This window comes from Amblyomma mixtum, chromosome 3 (assembly GCF_055824585.1).
Source record: "Amblyomma mixtum isolate Tamu chromosome 3, ASM5582458v1, whole genome shotgun sequence".
In the NCBI taxonomy this organism is placed as follows: domain Eukaryota; kingdom Metazoa; phylum Arthropoda; class Arachnida; order Ixodida; family Ixodidae; genus Amblyomma; species Amblyomma mixtum.
This window is the reverse complement of record NC_143014.1, coordinates 106,623,962-106,644,988: the sequence shown is the minus strand read 5'-3', so window position 1 is coordinate 106,644,988 and position 21,027 is coordinate 106,623,962. Positions and strand designations below refer to the sequence as shown.

At 44.7% G+C, this 21,027-nt stretch overlaps 1 protein-coding gene and 1 long non-coding RNA gene across 3 annotated transcripts; both read right to left on the bottom strand.

The window, feature by feature from the left end:
- Positions 1-819: 819 nt before the first annotated feature.
- Positions 820-20,616, bottom strand: LOC149351271 (uncharacterized). Of its 2 annotated transcripts, XR_016290566.1 has the most exons (4): positions 20,220-20,616; positions 17,331-17,492; positions 8,268-8,468; positions 820-5,222 (listed from the first exon to the last, which is right to left on the bottom strand). It is a non-coding gene; the product is annotated as an uncharacterized LOC149351271 (long non-coding RNA). The 2 variants fall into 2 exon arrangements; XR_016290565.1 differs by lacking the exons at positions 17,331-17,492; positions 20,220-20,616 and adding an exon at positions 11,215-11,738.
- LOC149351272 (MIF4G domain-containing protein-like) lies at positions 14,969-16,198 on the bottom strand. Its single transcript, XM_089577005.1, has one exon. It carries the CDS (start codon positions 16,101-16,103, stop codon positions 15,162-15,164), a length of 942 nt encoding a protein of 313 aa, XP_089433131.1. The 5' UTR covers positions 16,104-16,198; the 3' UTR covers positions 14,969-15,161.
- Positions 20,617-21,027: the final 411 nt, after the last annotated feature.

The following is a 21,027-nucleotide window of genomic DNA, read 5'->3' as shown; positions in this document are numbered from 1 at the left end:
CCGGAGCCCTCCACTACGGAGTATCCCATAGCCCATGCGCTCCTTCGAAACATTAGGTTCTACACTATGCCATTATCTCGGGTGCCTTCGGACGCCGGGTATTCTTGAAAGGTTTGTAAACTTCAGTTACAATAGTTATTCCCTATACTTCCTGAACTTTTTGCGTAGTTATACGCATATTACTACTAAAGCCCTCTACGCCCGCGTCATCGGATTGTCCAGTGATTCTGTCTCATTTCACGCTACATCATAAGGAGCTAGTCCTGCTGAAAACCCCGCGTCAGCCGTCTTCCTGCATCAGTAGGGGGGAAAAAACACAGAAGTTTCAAATTAAAAAAAAAGAAAAAACTAGCCGGCACTTCCGCTCGAACCCAGGCCCTCAGCGTACCGCGGGGATAGCAGCGCATAGGACATGAAGGGTCCTTGGTTCTAGTGTGTAAAAGGGGGCACCAAGTGAACGCGTTGTGCTGTGTGACATAGTAACGTGTGTTTGGGATGTGTACTGATATTATAGTAATTAAAAAAATTAATACGCTAACTAGGCGTCAGAAATTACGCGGAATGAAAAGGCGTTGTTATCGTGCTTCATTGCACTGAAACAAATGGTGTGTATGAGTGTCACCACTTCGCGCACTTATGCGTGCGTTCCCAGACACCCTTAGAGCGTGGGGTGGGGGTAGTGGTCTCGGACAAAATGGAGATGCCCTCGAGTCAGCATGGCAAGCTCAGCGGAGACCAGCTACCAAGTGACAAGAGGTTGGGTCGTTTGGTGCCCAGCATTCGCCGGTTGCAAGCCAGAGAATGGGTCAGAGCCAAAGGTTCACAAACAAAACAAACTTTAAACAGCAATCAGACAATACAGAGGATTTCACAATCACTCGTACGAGCACATACAAAGTGATTAACAAGACAATGCAACTCGTGCAAAGTTACACTCGAGAGAGATTACAATACAAATGAATTATTGCACCTAAAGTGCACTAACACAAGAGGGAGGTAAGCAAACAAAACGCAATTTGTTCACCGGGCACTGCGACAGTCCGACTACCAGAGGTTCACGACGGTGCCGTCCCGCAGACCGGAGCGCGCTGCTTCGTTGGACCATGGCTGGGCGAGTGGTGTTGTCCCGGGAGTCGAGCGGGCGCGCTTCTGTGAAGCTTAAACGGCGGCTCGGGCTGACAGACAGCAGTCAACGCCCTTCATTTATCGCTGCGCTCCACGTCTGTTTGTTCTTCGCGCCAAGGCAGGCGCGCACATAAACACAGTATCGGCCGTGCAGTCTCCTCCTTCTCTCGCCGAGTGCGCGTCCCCATTGGTCAGGCGCTGAGACTGGCTTCGAGCATGGAGGAAGGAAAAAACTAGGAGGGAGCATGACGTCACGCGCTCAGCCCCTGCAAGCCATTCTCCTCTGACGCCGCTGCCAAGGGCCCTTTTGCGCACTGACTCATGGGAAATAGGCCCTCCACAGTTACCAGGCTGCCAACCAACGGTGCTCGTTGGGGGCTCGTTGTAAATATGACAGAAGCCAACAGCCACAGAAACCAAGGGGCACAGGGGATTTTTTACAACATATTTACAACGAGCCCCTCAGTACCCTTCCCTTGTTTGATTAATTGCTTAGCGAGGGCCTCGATTCTGGCAGCCTTGACGCCATAGGAAGCATAAGAGGGTTCTCACGCAGCTTCCACCCTCTCCGTTCGATGACGTTCTACGTCCGCCGCTTATGAGCGTGGGTGGCGCTGTTGAACACTCTCAAGGTTAGGCTACTTGTAAACATAAATACCCCCTAAAGCAGAAGAATTGACAGCCGTCGCCGTAGCTCAGAGGTAGAGCACCGGACGCGTAATTCGGAGGTCGTGGGTTCGGATCCCACCGGTGGCATGTGGTTGTTTTTTCTTCTGCTTTTCTAATGAATTATCTTTAAGCGATAACATATTCAGTTATATTCTAAATTGATCAACACCACAAAATAAATAAATTAAAAAAAAAATCCCCTGTGCCCCTTGGTTTCTGTGGCTGTTGGCTTCTGTTAGAGTATTATGTATGCTAGCCGCTCAAACAGCTTTGAGAAAAGTAAGAAGTCCCTTCACCTGAAAGCATTAATACACATCTGGAACTGCTTTCTAACTTTTCTGATCACTGAAGAGAAATAAGTTTTCTAGCACTTTTGAATATACTGTAAAATAGTCTATTCTCACATACTGTTGTTCATCGCAGGTGGTGCTTCAGATGAGGGAACAGGAAAAAGCCCCTTAAATAGTAAGTGTCTGCAAAGCAAGCCTGCCAGGTGGTGATCTCAAAGACACATCCACAGGGGAACAGTGTGTTTAGCCATGCACGGAGCATGGGCAGGAGGCATTTTATTAGTCAACAGAATTTTTCCATTCATATGCCCTCATACCTTCCGTTGACAGCCCATCACAACAAAACCAGCAACCACATTACACCATCCTCATATCAAAGAATTGTCCCATGAGATTTCATGCAGATCTAAGCTTGAATTTTCAGGTAGGTGGGAACCTCAATGCTTGCCCCTGTGATCTCTTTCTTGCTCTAAGGGTCCCGATGATAAAACAAGATTTAGTTCCAAGTTATTCAATGCCACAAAATGAGCACTTATCAGCATTCATTTTGCTTAATATTTTAGGGCAGCACTCTGCCCCATTGTTGTCCCATTTCAGGAGTCAGCATACTAGACATCCAGTGCACACGCACAGTGCACTGGAAAATACCAGTGACTGGGCGAGATGATTTCCACAGATAGAGTGCAAATACTCAGCCATGCAGAAACCTGAAGGACCAATAAAAGTATGCTGTTCATAACTAAACAGTCTACTTTAAAACGGATTTCTTCTGCACCAGGTTCAACTGGGCATCCAGTATGGTTGCACGTCATCATGGAAAATCTCCAGACACACTAGAACAATGTCACCTATCTTGTGAGTGTTGATAGATGCAATGTCCCCATACACACAGTTTTCATATGTGTTTGGAAACGCTGCCAATGTTTCTCTGTCATCATAAATTGCATCGCTGCCAAAAGGATCACGCCATTATAGATACCCTGAAACTGTCTAAAAAGGTGCAGCAAATGGCTCAAGGAAGAAAGTTATGCGATCTATATTGTTTTCATTTGTTTACCTTCAAGCCTAAATACAGAATGTATTCACCATGATTTCAAACAACTTGGTTTGCAAATTATAACACCTGTGTGCGTTATTTATACAGTGCATGTGTGTGTCTCGTCCTATCTGTCAAAGTCTTCCAGCACCGGTTTTTAACAAAACTGCACCTTTCCATCAAAATATATCCCAGCATCACCAACCATAGCAGCCTCAATCTGCCAAACACTCACTGCAAACACAAATCAGTAAATCCCACTCTAATAAAAAAATCTGGCTTGCAAGAGCTTCATGTAGCAAGTCAAAACTAGCAACAGTCAAGCTGTAGTAAATAATGTTTAATTAAACTAAGTTTGCAAATCATTAAGTGCTGCTTTGGCATCCCTAGTATTATTCTTATTGCTTGGCTAATTGGTTAAGTTCAACTCACTTTTTCAGGAAAACAGATGCAATAAGAAGTTTTTAATACAATATTAAACAGCACAACAATGAACAAGGAGTTCCACTTGCACATACAAGATTATATTACAGAGGCCATTTCCTGGGCTGCAGGAGAGGCTCACTACATTATGTTTAGTATGATACAAACTTCAGGCATCTTATTTGGACATGTCTTGTTTATCACTCCTTGCTTATCACTTCTTGCTTATTACTCATCAGAGCTGGCAGAACTACAGCTTCGACAACTTTCTTCGATTGTTGGTAGTTTCAGGCTAGTAGTTTCAGGCTAATATGAAATTGTGCATGCCTCATTGCGGAGTACGAAAAAGAAGAAAAACAACACAATAGGTAGATCATCTCAAATCATTAGTGTTAAGTATTGTTTTGTAATTGATCCCCATCATCATATGCACCATTAAAATCATCTAATAAATAAGGATACCATTAGTTACACCACAGAATCAGTTATATGTAGGGGTTGCACTTTTCAGTTTTTATTTTTTGAGAACTCGGCAGGCTTTTTTCGGTGTTTATTTCAGAACGCAAGTTTAAATTTTTTTCAGCGAATAATATTTTCGAAGAAAGAATTACCGACTTTTTTCAGCGATTTGATGCGACACTAGTGTGCAGTCAAAAGCCATTGCAGTCTATCTGAGTTTTTGTAAGCATGAATAGTTTATTTACTAGTAATTAACGTGCAAATAGTATATACTACTTGTAGCTATGCTTGTAGAAGGAATTACTATCATCATTAAAAAAAGTAATGCAAGTTAAATGAGACAGCAGCAGACAAAAACGCAAGTGGCAGCTTATTTTAACTAGGCTGACATGTTATCATTGTGCTGTCGTAGCGAGTTCAGGCACTTAGACGGTTTCATCTAAGTGTCCTTACATACAGTTAAACCAACTTAAACAACTTCTTCTTCTCTATGTGGATGATGATAGTGCAACTTCCCGGTCTGTAGAGGCATGTAAGCTAACAGAGAATTACCTAAAATCGCACAACTGCGCTGCTTATACAGCAATACCACCGTTGCATCATATCCACAAGGATACTTCAATAATTTCAACTTCGACTGGGTGTAACTCGTACTCAACAGCCAGTTATCTATGCCAGCTAGCTATGAACACTGACCTTTTTCAGTTAAAATCGAATTTCAAAAACTGAATTTGGTGTACTTTTATTGGTCTTTTTCAGTTTAAACCAAATAGTCAAACCCCTAGTAACATAATTCTGGTACTCCCATGCATGTAAAGGCAAGTGGCTAGTGCCTTAGGCTTGTTACTGCCAAGTGGAGCACCCTGACCTCGTGGCAGCAGATAAACTGGGGTGGTTTAGTTATAACCAGCTGTATCCCACAAGGCATACAATACATGTTGTTGCAGGCTTCCTTGGAAGTTAAAATGATGACATATTTCTTTCAAAAGAATGCATCATTTTCTCTGTGCTCCTGTTTGTTCTGTTCATGTCAAATTAATAATACTAACTTCTTGACAAACTCAGCGCCACAAAATAGCTTTACCTACCGAAACAGTCACTTTCCCTTGAAAAATGTACTCCTTGTACCTTGAGCTTGGCTGGTGATTCACACCCGATGACAGTAAAACCAGGCTGCTCCCAATGCAGATAAGGAAGTGTGCCAGGTTTCCCATCACATCCTACAAAAGTGTCTGTTGTTATTATGAATGAAAACAGTGAGCTTTCTGAACACAGCACTTCTGTCACTTGAGGTATATTTCAGTATCACCAGTGTCACCCACTTTCAACACCCTATTTTCTCACTTTCACATGCACTTGCCAATTTGCAAAGGAAAGAATGCTAAAAAGGTTTCAGGGAATTCTTAATGAGAGTGTTGATGATATCTGCTTTAGGTATCATATGTGGAAAAGAGGAAATTGCTAGCGTGCATTTTTTTTAGCACCTTATTTACTTAAGAACACATGATTAGGATGCTTCTGAATTTTACAGTTTTCAAAATTTTTTTTTTGTGGTGGGGGGAAATATTGGGCACAACTTTCTTTAGTTTCCATTCATGCACAAATCAGGCCAATCACAAAAAAGTTTTTTTTGGCTTACTTTCTCTAGTAAAAACTGTATACTGTTAGTGCTCTTTTTTTTTTTGTATGGGACGTTAAATGCAGTACTTGTTGCTCATCATTTTCGTAAACAGTCGTAAGAATAGCAGCTTGCACCAAGCAATAGTTACCAAATCAGACAATTCGTTCTATTTTCACTGGTTAAATATTCTACAGGCTCATGACCATCCCCACATGCACCACTTCCACATTTGTTCTAAACTTGCCTACTTTTCTACTCTGCAAAAACACTCACCGAACGTCACAGCTGCTATTTTAAACACAAAACAGTCTTCGAGCAGAATGTCATCAGCATTGGTAGCGCTTAACCGCATTATGACAATAAGATGTCTGGTCAATTACTTAGCTCTGGCCTCTTGCTTCTAAAATTTACTTTTCGAATTCAGCCTTATAATGGGTCATGCCATAGACAACAAGCATTAAACGATGTTTAAATTCATCCAGAGTTAGTTGCAATCACCATTCTGAAAGCACGTCGCACAGGCATCACATGCACACTAGCAGACATTAACCAGTTTCTGCATAATGCCCTGAGCTTTCTGCACTAGCAAACTACATTTCCTTGAAACGCCTTGTCTGGTGGAAATCGAGTTTCATTGATTATTTAGGAAATCATTTTGGGGTGCAAGAATCAAGTGAAACCACGTTTTAGCAGACAACAAAGGGCCCAACCCGATTCACCGAATGATGGATGCCTGTAATGAACCTTATCTAGCACAATTCAACACGCACAACATTATGTTGAAAGTGTGATTTGCTCTTTAAAATAAACATAACTATTTCATACTTCATCAATTTTCTTCCGGAAAGTTTAGAGTGTGTAAACCACACTCGTTACAATAATGCGGATTTAACACCCAATTCTTTTCACCGGAAACTTCCCTTCAACAAAGGCATTTCTTTACTTCAAAAAATTATTTTAGAAACCTTGATAGGTGAGTTCATCTGGTGTCTAACTATGATAAAAAGTTGTAAGTTTTCTTTGACCTGATCATGTCAGCTTCGCTAACAGCAGCAGGCTGCTGGATATCCCAGCGGACTCAAGCCAATGCAGCAAAAAATAAACACTGCTCTTAAGTTTCTGTTCACCAGTTCACGTAAGTACCGTGATAAAAGAATGAGTGTTGTGATATTGCCAGATGTTCAATCAGGTTTGTTCCTGATAAATGGCCATGTGATTCTTTAGCATGTATAAAAGGTGGCCTGGTTAACAATAAAAATTGTGTTGGTAGTTCAGCACCTGTCCTGTAGCCTACATTTCTTCGATGACATCCCATTTCTTTTGCGCAGCCATTTTCTATGACAGCAAAAACAGTTTGCAATCTACTGCATCATATAAGTGCCAATAGCGTCATCAGAGGTTTCTTCAATTTCTGCAATTTATAAACAAATAATCACTCAGGGGAATGGCCAAATGATCTAACACTGCCTTATATATCTTGTTCTGCAGTGCACACCTGAAAATTCCCTCGTGTTCCTTAACCCTTAATCTGCCACTCCCGAGATAACTCGGGCTACCACACATGCACACGCCGGCCGCTGCGGTGGCTCAGTGGCTATGGTGCTCGGCTGCTGGCCCAAAAGACGCGGGTTCGATCCCGGCCGCGGCGGCTGGAATTTCTTTGGAGGAGAAATTCTAGAGGCCCGTGTACTGTGCGATGTCAGTGCACGTTAAAGAACCCCAGGTGGTCGAAATTTCCGGAGCCCTCCACTACGGCGTCTCTCATAGCCTTAGTCGCTTTGGGACGTTAAACCCCATAAACCAAACCAAGACATGCACACGCCCTGCCTCTCCCGAGTTAACTCGTTTTGGCTTTTTTAGTCACCCCCTGCCGCTCCCGATAATACTCGTGTAAAAAAAAAACTATGCAACCATGTAGCGCAATCTATGGAGAGACTCCGTAAATTCATAGATCTTGTAGGGTAAATTTTAAACAACAGATGGCGCGCATGCTTCCACATCCGAGTCACTTCGTTTTGGTCTGCGCACAGCAGCCATGAGGCTATGTGCCACACTCGTCCACGCTTTGACGGAAGAAGAAATTCAAAATTGCTTGTGAATTCGGAGTCCAATGATATTGAGAACGAGGAAGGAGCCCACCTAAGTGCCTTATCGGGTGATGACAGCGATGAAGTCCCCCTGCCACCGAAAAATCCGCGTAAGAGGAAATCCGACAGGCCAGATTGGTGCTGGAAGATTTGTTTCATTACAACTAATATCTATAAGATTACCCTCAATAAATATGTCTACATGCCCTGCAGAGCATTTTAGTGCGTTACTAGCAAAAAATTCCTGGAAACTAACATGCAAAAAAAACCCGGCAGGGTGTGTGCAGATGTGAGTAAAAAAACCTGGCTGTGAAAGGGTTAAAATGCAGCCTAGTCTTGGCCTGCATTTCAATACAACACCACCACCGAGATTTCCCTGTTCACATTTCACTCTCACTCAACTCAGATATGCCCATTTGTTTCAGGTAAAAGGAGCATTCGATGCACAAGATAAAAAAAACCCACGAAGGTGCATCAATCAGGACAAAACTACCGGTTAAGTAAATAAATGACTGCTGGAAAATGCAGTTACATAAACTGAAAAAAGGAGCACTTACTAAGAGGGATTTTGAAAGGGCCAGTGCTGTGGCACCTGACAGCACGCAGCAGAGGAACAGGAGGCCATTCATCATGAGGGCGCTGAAGTTACCTAGGAAGAAGAGCGTTTCGTCTGTTGTGCCCAGGAAGCCCCATGTAGATCCATTGTATGAGGGTTTGCAGTACTCCAGCATCAACTGTATGCACAACACACTCAGAGCCTGCAAAGAAAAAAGAGAACACTGAGCTGTCGATAGTTTATTCATCTACATCTCCATTTAGCCAAAAATATGCCGCCTCTAGATATTTCAGCCAAGAGAACCCACGTACAGGTGCCGAGAAAAGTTTTCGGAATGCCGAAATCAGGAAACATTAATTTCCTCGCTGACTAGAAGCGCAGGCAGGCACTCAGGGTTGCATTGTGCAGGTCACGCTGGGAACTACAAAGCACACACTTCACTTCATGGCTGCCCCTGGCGAAAATCTTTCCCAGCCCAAATGGTTTATGGAACAATTTCCAGTTGGTTCCAGTTGGAACCAACTGGGTTCCTGTTGGTTCTAACTGGAACCAACTGGAAATTGTTCCATAAACAAGTTGAGCTGGGAAAGATTTTCACCTGGGGCATGCTTAGGGTGCCCAGAAATTAGGCTTTGTTGGAACTTTCATGTTCCGAAAACTTTTGTGGGCACCTGTACATAGATGGTGCTTTCTAGAGCCACTTATGTGACCTGATTTTTGTAGTCGAGACGGCCAATGAGTGGTATCATTTAAAAAGGTTCTGCTTGGGGACACTGCAAGGGTATGAAGGCTAACAACTCCCACTCATAGTGACACTCCGAAATTCTTTGTTTGATGACACTTCATACAGACATATATAGTTCACAAAAAGGTATTCACTGCTCTCCACCAAACTTGATACTCAATGCAGTCCTCTAAACTTATTTACAAATGAAACACAAAACTTTCAACCATGTAGCACAACGACCCTTCAAAATATCGCCACATAAGTGATGCAGTGAGCAGACTGCACAGGTATAAAGCAACTATAAGTACAAGCACTCTTCAGGCATATGCATTTTAGAATACTGCAGCCTCAGAAGAGAAAAAAATTCTTTAGAAATTCTCCATACAGCCTGTGAGATATTGTCACCCCTTAAAACGCCCAGCAAAATATAAGAAAAAGAAAGCATCCACACTGCTCACAAGCCATGAGAACCACATTTAAGCATGGTTTATCACAGCCTAAAACACCCACCTTTAATGCATAGCACGACATTGTGCAAGAAAAAATGTTACTAGTACACTGAGCCTTCCTTTGAAAGAGTAAGCAAATAAGTGCTGCACCTACATTTTTAGTCACTCTTGCAATCTATTGATGCTTCATGGGCATGGCACAATAAAAAGAGCGCATTCTTCGACCATCCAGCACGCTACTGGCCCTACATCAGCAGCTTATTCACTTATGCCATACGAGTGTAACAATACATCCAAGAGATACCTTTTTTTGCAGTCTCACAGTTTATATCTCGAGGGCTTACACTTTGTTGGTTTGGCTTATTGGGGTTTAACGTCCCAAAGCGACTTAGGTTATAAGGGACGCCGTAGTGACGGGCTCCGGAAATTTCGATTACCTGCACTTACTAGTGAAGAGGAGGTACTAGGCATTCCAGCTAAAAAGGTCCGTGAGGCTGTCATCACATTAATTTATGCTGCAATCAAACCTGCATTTTCCACAATATGGCAAAACAATAAAGAGGTATCAAGTGATTCGCATTATTGTCTCAAATATAAAATGTAGATCAAGAAACAATGTAGTAAAAATTTTCTGCAACAACCACATGTGCTTTCATTAAAAAAACAAAAAGTTTCCTTCAGGGCATTGCAGTAGTTGGCTTTAACGGCCACAGCACTTATGCTTGATATGCATTTGTAGAGGTGACTGAAAATTCAGGCTTCATGCACCTGTTTAACAATTTCATGTTTTAGACTCCCAACCGACTACCACAAAAGGAAAACTAAGAACACTGAAGATGAAGAAATCTGGACGTAACAACCAGTCCAGCACATTGTTTACAAACAAAATCCAGGCAGTGCTGCTAGGCAACAACCAAAATTTCTTCATCAACAAGCAGACTATTAATGGCAAGTGATTTAAAATGAAAATTCATTAAATGATTTATGCCCACACATGGCCTATGAAAATGGTGCCATAAAAACTTTTGTGCAAGAAAGAATTATTGGACAGTAAAATTCCAAATGACACAGCCACTTTTTAAAATTGTACAAGGCATGCTTGTCAACTCTCAAGTGGCCTCACAAGAGATTGATAATGAGTCATGCACTGCTTACACGTACCATAGTTAAGCGTACAAGTAAAACCTCTAACTCGTGTAGGTTACTTGCAGTGGTGCAAAGTAAACCATTCTTTTATTCCTTTTTCATGGACGAAAATAAACAGCAGGATGAAAAGAAATTTTTTTCGTTTATACGAGGTCGACGACATACTTAGGCAGGAGCGGCAAGCGGGAGTGCTTTAAGCCGGTAGCCGCCCCCTCGTTAAGAGTTCGCAAACGTCGATTAAAAAATGTAGTGACGTTGTTTTGGTGTTTGTATCGCAGATTTCTTGAACTAGATGTACAGTACTCAGCTTGATTTGTGCTAGCCAGAAAATCTCAGGTGAATATGATCTCTCGACTGACCATGTCAGACTATATTGGGCCTTTCTCTCAGGTTACAACCAAACTTTTAACACTGGAGGTTGCGTGAATTAAACCCGAATACATTGTATGCGCATACTCTAATTTTCGGTTTCGGTGAGGGAAGTCCAAAAAACCTTATGCCACCTAATATAGCTCACTACAATATCGGTTTCGGCGGAAACAAGTTTCGCGGAGATATGTTATTGAAGTACATACTCCGTATTTCTAGGTGGCAACCTGCCATAGAGTCAAATGAAAAGCGATTACCATTTCTACAAGTTTAAGCACTCCAATGAGGCTGAAGCAGTAGCGGTAGTTCAGACCCAATACGGACTGCAACGCTGCGTTCCCATTCGATGTGCCGGGAAGAAGTGGCTTGCTGCTGCTTTCTATAGTGATCGCCGTTGCTTACACTTTCGCAAATCTCAATGTAAACATGATTTAAGCTTCAGCCTCGCAACATCCCACGCCAAATATACACAGGAAGCACTGAGAGTTCTGCCGCCAGCACATTTCGAAAGTAGGAGTGCAATATATCCAGTCTGATTTGCGCTTGATCAGAAAAGGCGCCGTATCTCCGTTGGGAGTGGTGACGTCGCGACACATTCCTTGCAGCTTTCCACGCAAAACGGCAACCGATAGTATAGTCAGCACCGCAACGCGCAGCACAACAGACGATGTCCAACGGCGGCGATCCCAATTTCGTTTTTTTTTTTCTCCTCGAAGACGACAATGCAGCGTCCAAGTCCAAATGCGCAGAGCTCTATTTTCACGTATTACGTGCCAATACCAATTGCTTCTATAGCGACGTACCCCTGAATGGTGGCGCCGTGGAGGCGCGAAGTCTAAGGGCTTATGCGAATATAAGGAAGTTCTAATATTCGAAATTTTCAAATAGCAGATCGAATTTCTTTTTATTTCAGCGCCGCGGTAGGGAGGCTAGTCGCGATGCGGCCCATCCATCTATAAACGATGGTCCAACCGTGTGGCGGCGTTCAGGACCGCCGAACAGGATTCCGTGACAAAAAGTAAAGTGAGCTAGAAGAGGGTAGTGGGCTCACTCCTTAGCCGCCGCCATGCATTGCGGTGACGCCGTCTATGTCAACAGATTCTACTTCTCCGCGCCACCGCGAGGCGGCACCACCGCCGCCTTCACTGTAGGAGCGTGCGCTGACGCGCGTTTGAGCCGCTGCCGCCGCTGCAGCCGCTGCTGTATGCCTTCGCGTCTTGCGCGTTGCCATAATCAGTACACCAGCCTATCTTACGCAGAAAGTCGGATACAAATACTGGATGACGTCAAGAACTAGTCAGGACCCCCTTGAAAACCTATTTGGTATTATCCGGCAGTCAGGGACGGCCCCACTCCCAACACAGTTTTTGATAATGTTGTCATTCAATGGTCTTGTCAAGACAGTAAGCCAGGGGAACTGTGACCAGGGCGGGCTAGCCGCATTGCTAGATATACAGACTTGTGCTGACACGCTGTCACATCAAGAAAGCACAAATGCAGCTACAAGTGTAAATACTGCAGGTCAGCCAGTTACTGCACAGACATCTGCTGACCACAGCCAGCATATATATAGCTATAGAAGTGATTCTAGGCTGATATTATACATTTCTGGGTACTTTGCTAGAAAATGTGTAGTGAAAACGAATTGCGAAGCCTGTACTACTAACCACGGCACCGCAGGGAGGCTTTACAAGTTTTCGCGACAATTTCGAAATATTCACAACATCTCAAAGAACAGCTATATTTTACTCGCGTCCGCACGGTACTCGAATATGCCTCAGTGTGCTGGGACCCGCACACACAAGAACTTATTGATAAAGTGGAAAAAATACAAAACAGGGCAGTCCGCTTTGTATTTGGAAATTATTCCAGGACACTCAGTATCTCAGAAAGCAAAAGGAATCTGCAGTGGCCAGAACTTAAAACTCGAAGAAGAAATCTGAGATCAAAATTTTTACATAACATTTTCTATTCCAAGAGTAGGTATAGACGGAACAAAATATTTGAAGCCGCGTGTCTCGAAGCGAATTGGGACCACAACTTAAAGCTTCCTTCTAAAGGTATACTCTGCTATTCGTTTTTTTCTGCGAAGTGGCGAATGGAATGCTTTGCCGCCACATATTGTTAATGTTCTACCTAATGAAGCCTTTTTCCACTCGTTAAGTGCATGATTTCTTGTTTTTTGAATGTGAAGTGCCCCCCTGCTGTAATGCCGAAAGGCGATGCAGGTACCAAATAAATAAATAAATGAGACTGCTGTATCCATCAGGTCAGCTGTACAGCTACCTGAACAAACTAGAAAATATGTTCACGGAGTGTTTTTCCTGCAACGAGCTGCATTCGGACAGCATCATGGATGTACTCGGAGTAGTAAAAGAAAGGCTCTTGCAAGAAATCGGGTGCCCACAGCATGCCTCGCGTCTCTCGGCTAACGTTATCAGCTGTTATCTAACGACACGGTTGCATTTTTTTTGTGTTTGTGAAAGGAACGCTGGCGGATCAGGGAAGCGAGAGAAAGCTAAACATTTAAAGTTGAGCCGCTGCTCATGAAGCATACACGTCCTATAAATCGCGGTTTTCATGTGCTCAGAACTCCATGGTGCGGCCTCACTTCTTTCCTATAGGTCAGTTTTCATGTCAGTGTAAAAACTCCATATGCGCAAATAGCCATTTCATTTAACAGTTATTTGAGATACTTTATCTACATTGAACAAGCGCGAGTAGTGGAGAATGTGCTGCTGCAAGCTTTTAAGCTATGTTGAACACAACAATTTTAGGTAGCTCTGTTCCAGAAACGGTGTGAGCAGCAAATTCACGAGCCAAAAGAAATGCGCACAACGAAACGGCGCTGGCAGCTACAGCTGTAGCCAAAGAAATACCAAGAACGTATGCATGTCCTTGCACGCTTCGTATACTTGAAGCCGTGAATAATAATCCTCAGAAAGCGGGGCTATTGGGCGCCGCAATCATTTTCATACAGCTGTGCATTCATGTTTCTGATCTGCGTTGCGGCAGGTACGCCGGAGAGGAGCCAGAAACGCGTTTGCGGTTCGAACACTGTAACCTGTTAGTTCATCGTGTGCTACCGGTAGCAGCATTATTTATTATTATATTCGACGTCTGTCTACCTGCTCCATGCAAGTCTAAAAAATGTGACTGAAGGCAGCGAGTTTTTCCAAGCCAGACTGCCGCGAGAAAGCTGCTCAACCAGCAAAGCGCTACAGTGAAGTCGCCGGTGGCGCCACCCCGTGCGTGTAACATATACCGCGTCAGGGAAAGAGCCCCAGCGAGCCCACTACCCCCTTCTAGCTCACTTTAACAAAAAGTCATGCAAAAAGTAGACCGCTGTAAAGCATTTTCTTGTTACCTCAACAGAAAGCTAATCACGAGACGAAATCATAAGCTCTAGGTTTTTGATATCTCTGGCTTGTTTGAAACTGTCAAACTTTAAAGAGCTTATTTTGTTCACTGTTGTCGGCCATATCGTAGGACCCTAAAATGATTTCGATTGGCATATTCCAGTGAAACAGATCTGTAGATGTGGTACTCTAGCGAACCTTAACTATACCTCAAGAGCGCCTCACCGCCGCGTGCCCCCTACTCTGATGACGTCAGTAGGCAGATGAGGCGAGCTTGACGGCCGTTTTGCTATCGCTAATTATAAAACTGGCTTCCGTACCAACTCAGGAGAGCGCTATCGCAACTTCTTCAGCCGTTTCCGTGTTGCGGCTTCCAATGGTGGCTGCCGATACGGGGGCTCCGCGGGCCTCGACCACTGATGGCGGGGACCACTTGGCGGGGGAACTTACCATGCACTCATCCGTCAAGGCAACTGTTTGGTCTAAGACCCTTTTCCCAAGCATTTCACCCTAGAAGAGCCGAGCACCAGGCCAGGTGAAATCTTGTACCCATTAAAGAAACCAGTGGGTACCCGGCGGCACTGGGGATCGAACCCAGCACCTCCCGAATGCGAGGCGGATGCTACACCACAAGGCCACGCTTCGGTTAACATTTTGGTCATTTAATGACGCAAAAAACAAGGAAGATGACACCAAATCTTTGGAATATTCAACGAAAACACAGGCAAGACGTTCCGCAGTTTTTAGCGAGAGCACATGCACCGACACAAAGGTTTAGGAAACGGAGGTAATGAAGAACGAAAAAACAAAACTTAAAAATCAATAGAAAAAAAAAATCACATAAGTCACTGCTTCTTGGGCAACCCAGGGCGCTGTTCTGAATAGTAATGGCTCTGTGAGGGTTTGAACTTCCAGTCAGAAGCCCGCAGCTCGATCAGCTCCAGGAGCATCAGCTGGGATTCCGCAGTGAACTCCGGGTTGACGAAGGCCTCCCGCATGCATTCCGTCAGTGCCCCCATACGGCGTGGGGCGATACGGTCAACGATTCGGCCCGCCGTTTTCAGCGCACGTACAAGGCACTGCATCTCGCTGCGTTCGTCCGGGACAGGAGAGCGCAGCATAAGCTGACAACTATTGCACAGGAGCGCCGCCAGGCAGAATGCTCGTCCCGGATGTTTGATCTGGAACTGTCGGCCCCTCCGTCCGGATGTCGCCACCACGATGTCGGTCATGAAGTGGACATACGACGTCCACTGGCAGCTCGGCTGCCCGACCTGCCGACCATGTGCCTCCTCTGCAGCTGGGCGCCGTGGCATAAGGAGCTCCCTCCGGTCGAACCATTCGCGGCATGTTAAGAGCAGGCATTCCTCGAACGCGCCACTCGTCTCCTTCCCTATAATGGAAGCACAAATTTTGGCTCCTCTTTCCGCGCTGCTGGTGTCCTGAGTAGCAACATGGAGGATGCCCTGCATCAGCAGCTCCAACTGCTCTGGCTCAAGGGTGTCAGGGTCTTGAAATGCTTTTGCAATGATGTCCCGTTGCTCCTTGGTGCAGTGATCGGGGCTTTGGGTGTCGATCCTGCCGTTCTCTTCTGGTCGGGTCGTTGGATCACGTGCGGCAACAGGCGCTGTACAGTTTTTGCCAGGTGACGACCGTTTTTCTCCTTTCAGGGACGACCCCTCTGCCACGGCTGCAGGCTGGATTGGCTTCACTTTTGTCCGCTTGCCGCCTTCAGCCCTGGGCTCGTCCGTCAAGGAGGGCCCGTCACCGCCGCCTCTGTGCTCCATGGAACCCGATTACTGAGCTGCTTCTTCTTCGCCAGGTGGATGATCGGTCTGGTGACGTGGCACTCTTCTTCTTTGTTAGCGCTACCTCTGCGTGCCTGTCCTTCGAATGGGGAGCAAGCGTCATGTTTGTAAACGAAGGTGGCGCTGCGGTCGGCAGCGACGCGGGGTGTAGGCAAAAACGTAGCATGCCTACACCGCGCCAAGCGATGCTGCCTTCGAAACCAACTCGCATGCGCGCATATTTCAAAGCGTGCGCGTCGCTTGTGGTTAGAAACATTTCTGTTGGTGACCGGAGAGCAGTTCAGCACGTTTTCAACCTGTTCGCCAGACGGAATTATCTGGCTAAGCGCTGCATAGGCTTCCTTCTGCGCTCCTACGTTTGGCAGCAACGGCGCGGCTACGGCGGTCGACTAGGTTGACTTATTAAATGAAACCGAGAAAGCACGAGGTATACAGGTTTGCAGTCTCAACATCTGGGGCGATACAGCATACCCGATCCTTAAGTGCAAGAAGGACGACGGGATGCACGACGCGAGGCAAGTTTTTTTATGACGAACCTTGTGATGTGCCTGCTTTCGTACAGCCACTTCAGTGCGGAGAACGCCGAAAACTACTGGACACTGAAGCCATGCAGTTACTTTAAATGAGTCATGCAAATGCGATCTTCACTGGTAATCCCTTATAAAAATTTCTATAGACAGTCCATAGACTGTCTATAGACTTTAGTCTATGAAGTCTATAGATTGTCTATAGACAAATCCTTTAGACTGGTCTATAGACAGTCTATAGATTTATGGCCATACACTTTTAGTAGACTTTTGTCTATAGACAGTCTATAGACAAATGTCTACTGAAAGTCTATGGGTCTATAGGAAGTCTATAGACACAGGTCTATAGACGATCTATAGACTTATGGTCATGCATTTCCTATAGAGGTGTCTATAGACGGACTATAGACGACCTATAGACTTATGGCCATAGACTTCCTGTAGATTACCGTCTATAGACAGTCTACAGACAAAAGTCTACTGGTCCAGTAGACATATGTCTATAGACTGTCTATAGACATTCCATAGGTGTGTGGCCTGGCAGTCTATAGACAGTCTATAGACCTCTGTCTACTAAACTGTTAGTAGACCATTATCTATAGACTGCATATAGACTGTCTACAATCATTGAAAAAGGTCACCAAACAGAGTTCACACATGAAACAATCAATATGCTTACAAATTTAGTTTATTTCCAAGCTATCCAGGCTGGGAATATGCAATGCATGCACCATAAGAATGCACCACAGTTACATAAAAGTTGAAAGTAACAGTCCGGCTAGTTTCCTCAGAAGCATTCTTGTGGCCTGTTGTCTGCAGTAAATCGTCCGGGCACGTTTACCTGTACAGCACAAAGGAAAAAAATAATATAAGAGGAACTGAAAAAAAAAAATTCCCATTCCATCTCTACACATGTGCTTTACAATGCAAGGCATATCCTGGCTATGCCATTCTAGAAAGGCAATCTTGATCTTTTGGTTTGGTTTTATGGGGTTCAAAAACCCAAGGCGACACAGGCTACGAGACGCTGAAGTGAAAGGCTGGGGAATAATTTCGGCCACCTGTGCAGAGTACACAGGCCTTTAGCATTTTGCCTCTATTAAAATGCGACCGCCTAGGCCGGAATCGAACCTGCATCTTTCAGGTCGCCATACGAACATGATAGCCACTGAGCTATCACGCCGGCTCAATCATATCAGTAAATACACGAAAGATTATATGCGTCGTCATAAAACATTGTAACAAAGAACCCTAATCCCTGGAGCACTCTACTCTGAATCCAGTACTGATACTGATTTCTGTATGGCAATACTGTTACAGCCAATACTGACGTCTTTATGGCAATCCTTTTAGTTTATTTGTAACAGAAGACTTCGAACAATTGTGCCACATATCTGTATTGACTCGCAAGGAGCTGTTAAAAATGCCACCTCTATAAAATACAGATTCAGTGCACCTCACACAGGGATCCAAAAAGGAGAATATTGCAGCATTTATTCTTATAACCGCTATAGAAGAAGCGCTTCAAAATACCCTGCGTGAAGCCTGGAACACCCGGCCAAATTTTTAACTGGCTCGGGTGTTGCATCGCTAAATGCACCTTGTAAAAAAGGTGCCTTTCGGCTACACTGCTGGCATATTCATGCTGTAATTTAACGAGTGAAATGTCATTTCGTGCTTCCTTTTTGTTCATATAATGTTTGAGTGCAGTACTTGCGTGTTTAGATCAACGTTATCAGAAACATTCGTCTGCCACTACGAACAGCTGAAACAAGCGGCATACGCAGAAATGGATCTGGTCCATATGGCCTCATTCTCTGGGTAAAGTACCACTCCTTTCATGGCGGACAAGTCGTTTAGCCAGATTAGTGCAAATGCGCCACCAGAACCATTGCTTCGTATTCCGCTTGTTTCGGCTCTTCGTATAGCGGCAGACGATGAATATTTCTGATAACTTTGATCTAAACATGCACGTACTCCACTCAAACATTATATTAACAAAAAGAAACTATGAAATGCCATCTCACGCGTCAAATTACAACATGAATATGCCAGCAGTGTAGCCAAAAGGCACCTTTTTACAAGGTGCATTTAGCGATGCAACACCTGAGCCAGTTAAAGATTTGGCCGAGTGTACGTAAGCTGATACTCAAACGGGCACAAGCTATACAAAACCAGCAGGCAGAAGCAACCAGTTCACCGCAGATTTTCGCCTATAACTTGAAGCACAAAGACGGAACAGCATACTCATACATCTGCGCGCGCTCTTAGAAACAAGCGGGTTGCAGCGCTTCCATGCCGCGCTCATTATTCAGAATACTAATACAGCACACAGAGGCTGCAGCTGCGCCGTTTCAAAAGCAGTCGCGAGGTTGAGACAGCAAATTACTGTCACGATAAAATACCGTCTGAAATTCACTTAGTTTTTCCTTCAAGTGCAGCCCCAACAGCGCAGTAAAGAGGTGTGTTTATTGCATGGAGGTAGCCTAACCCAACGCTGCTAGAAAAATCAGCGAAAGCATTGAACGTGCTCAAAGTAGGAAGTATTTCAATGAAACAATTACAGGCGCAGCTATAATAACACGAGAGCTTAATTTAATTTTAGGCGCAAATAAGCGGCGAGTCACATCGGCGCTTTCATAACGTAGAAGTATTAAATCAAAAACACATACTTTGCCTCTAGCGCAAATGGTATTCGAGAAATCTGTGCACGTGTGAGCGGGATTCATGAACGAACCACTCGGAACGAAATGTAAGCCACCTCTTGTCGAGCCGACCTTTACCCAGCTTTCAAAATGAAGTGCCCGCAAGCCAGCGGCGGCGGCCAACGGCTCTGATGACAGACACGGACGAATCCATACGTGTGCAACGAAGGGGAGATGGGATGGAGCTCGTGGGTTCTTCGCGGTGTTTGAGCACGCCGTCCATTCGCCCCGGCAACGAATTTTATTCACCCATCACACTACAAGCATTCCTCCAGCGCCGCTTGACTACAACTTTGACAAACGTCTCGCGCTCCTGTCTATAGCGTTACAAGACAACTTTGCTGAAACGTCGGCGTCCACGACGCGCACCGAGCGAGCGTCCATACGTAGCAAGCAATGCACACCTCCAAGAGAACAGCACTCCATGGTCCAGACAGGCGATAACACAAAGATAAGAAAATAAATGTAATCCACCACTGAACGAGACTGTATGTAAGTACGTTTTCGGAGGTGCAAAGTAAATAGAGCTCACACGGCGCTAACTAACACTAAGTTCCATTTCGGCCGTCATTCACAGGCTAAACGACATTTCTGGCCGCGCATCTACCTTAAAACACGAAAAATCTAGTAGACAGCTCGCGAGGAGCGGCTTATCATCAAGGGCATCGCACAGACTGCCTTTCCGCGCGTTAGTAAAGACAGCGGCACAGAGATAAGCGGCATTAGTCGAGAGCCCGATGGCTTCCGCCTTAGAAACGAAGATAGGACGTTTGTAACTGCGCACATAATCTGTTCTGCACACACAGCTCTGCTTAGAGTAGTTTAGGAGACCAAATGAATAAAATATAAACGTGTAGACTTACCGTAAGGGGACGATGAAGCTGGATTTTGAAGAAAACGTAATCCGCGAAAAACACGCCACCGTCATTGATGCAGCCAACGTTCTTAGACAGTTTCAGTTTCGCAGCTCCCTATACTCGCCGCTTGATGGCGTGCCTATAGTGGACGTCGCTGGAACTAACGGCGCTGCAGTCGCGCTTTTCTACGCATCTCGCGCGTCGTCTGCTACACCCTCGTAGAGACGGGAGGCGCCGCGCCCATACCTGCAGGTTAATTATTTTTTTCCGGCGTGACCAAACAAGAATATGGCATAACTGCTGTTGGTACGTGTCGAAAAGCTGTTCCGCTTGGAGGGCAGAAGGGTACAACCTATGAGGTTGGGGCGAACAATATCTGAAGGAGGCACGCACGATCGGCGCGGTTCGCCTTTTAGGTGTCTACAGTCCCAACCTTCTCGTGTGTGTCATTGTATATATTATGTTTTTTCTGGCGGTTATAGCACTTCACACCAACCTGTGCAACGAAATAATCTACTGTTTCTTGTGTTCATTAGGTTCGAATAATTGAACGTGATCTGAATAAGGTAAGACAAACTTGTTTAAATGTTTCACTGTACAGCTCTTTTACGGCACATCGTTTGTTAAACTGCGCCATTTTTAAAAACAATTTATCGACCTCTTGAGGAGAAAATTATTTTAAATGTCAAACGCTTCCATGGAAAGAGAAAAAAAAAAACGTTTTGCTTTGTAAAAAGCGTTCCATTAATGGGTGCTTAAAGCAGTTTTTCTCTCTTTCTCGCCGACTGCACTTGAGCAGTTACCAGCATTTCAG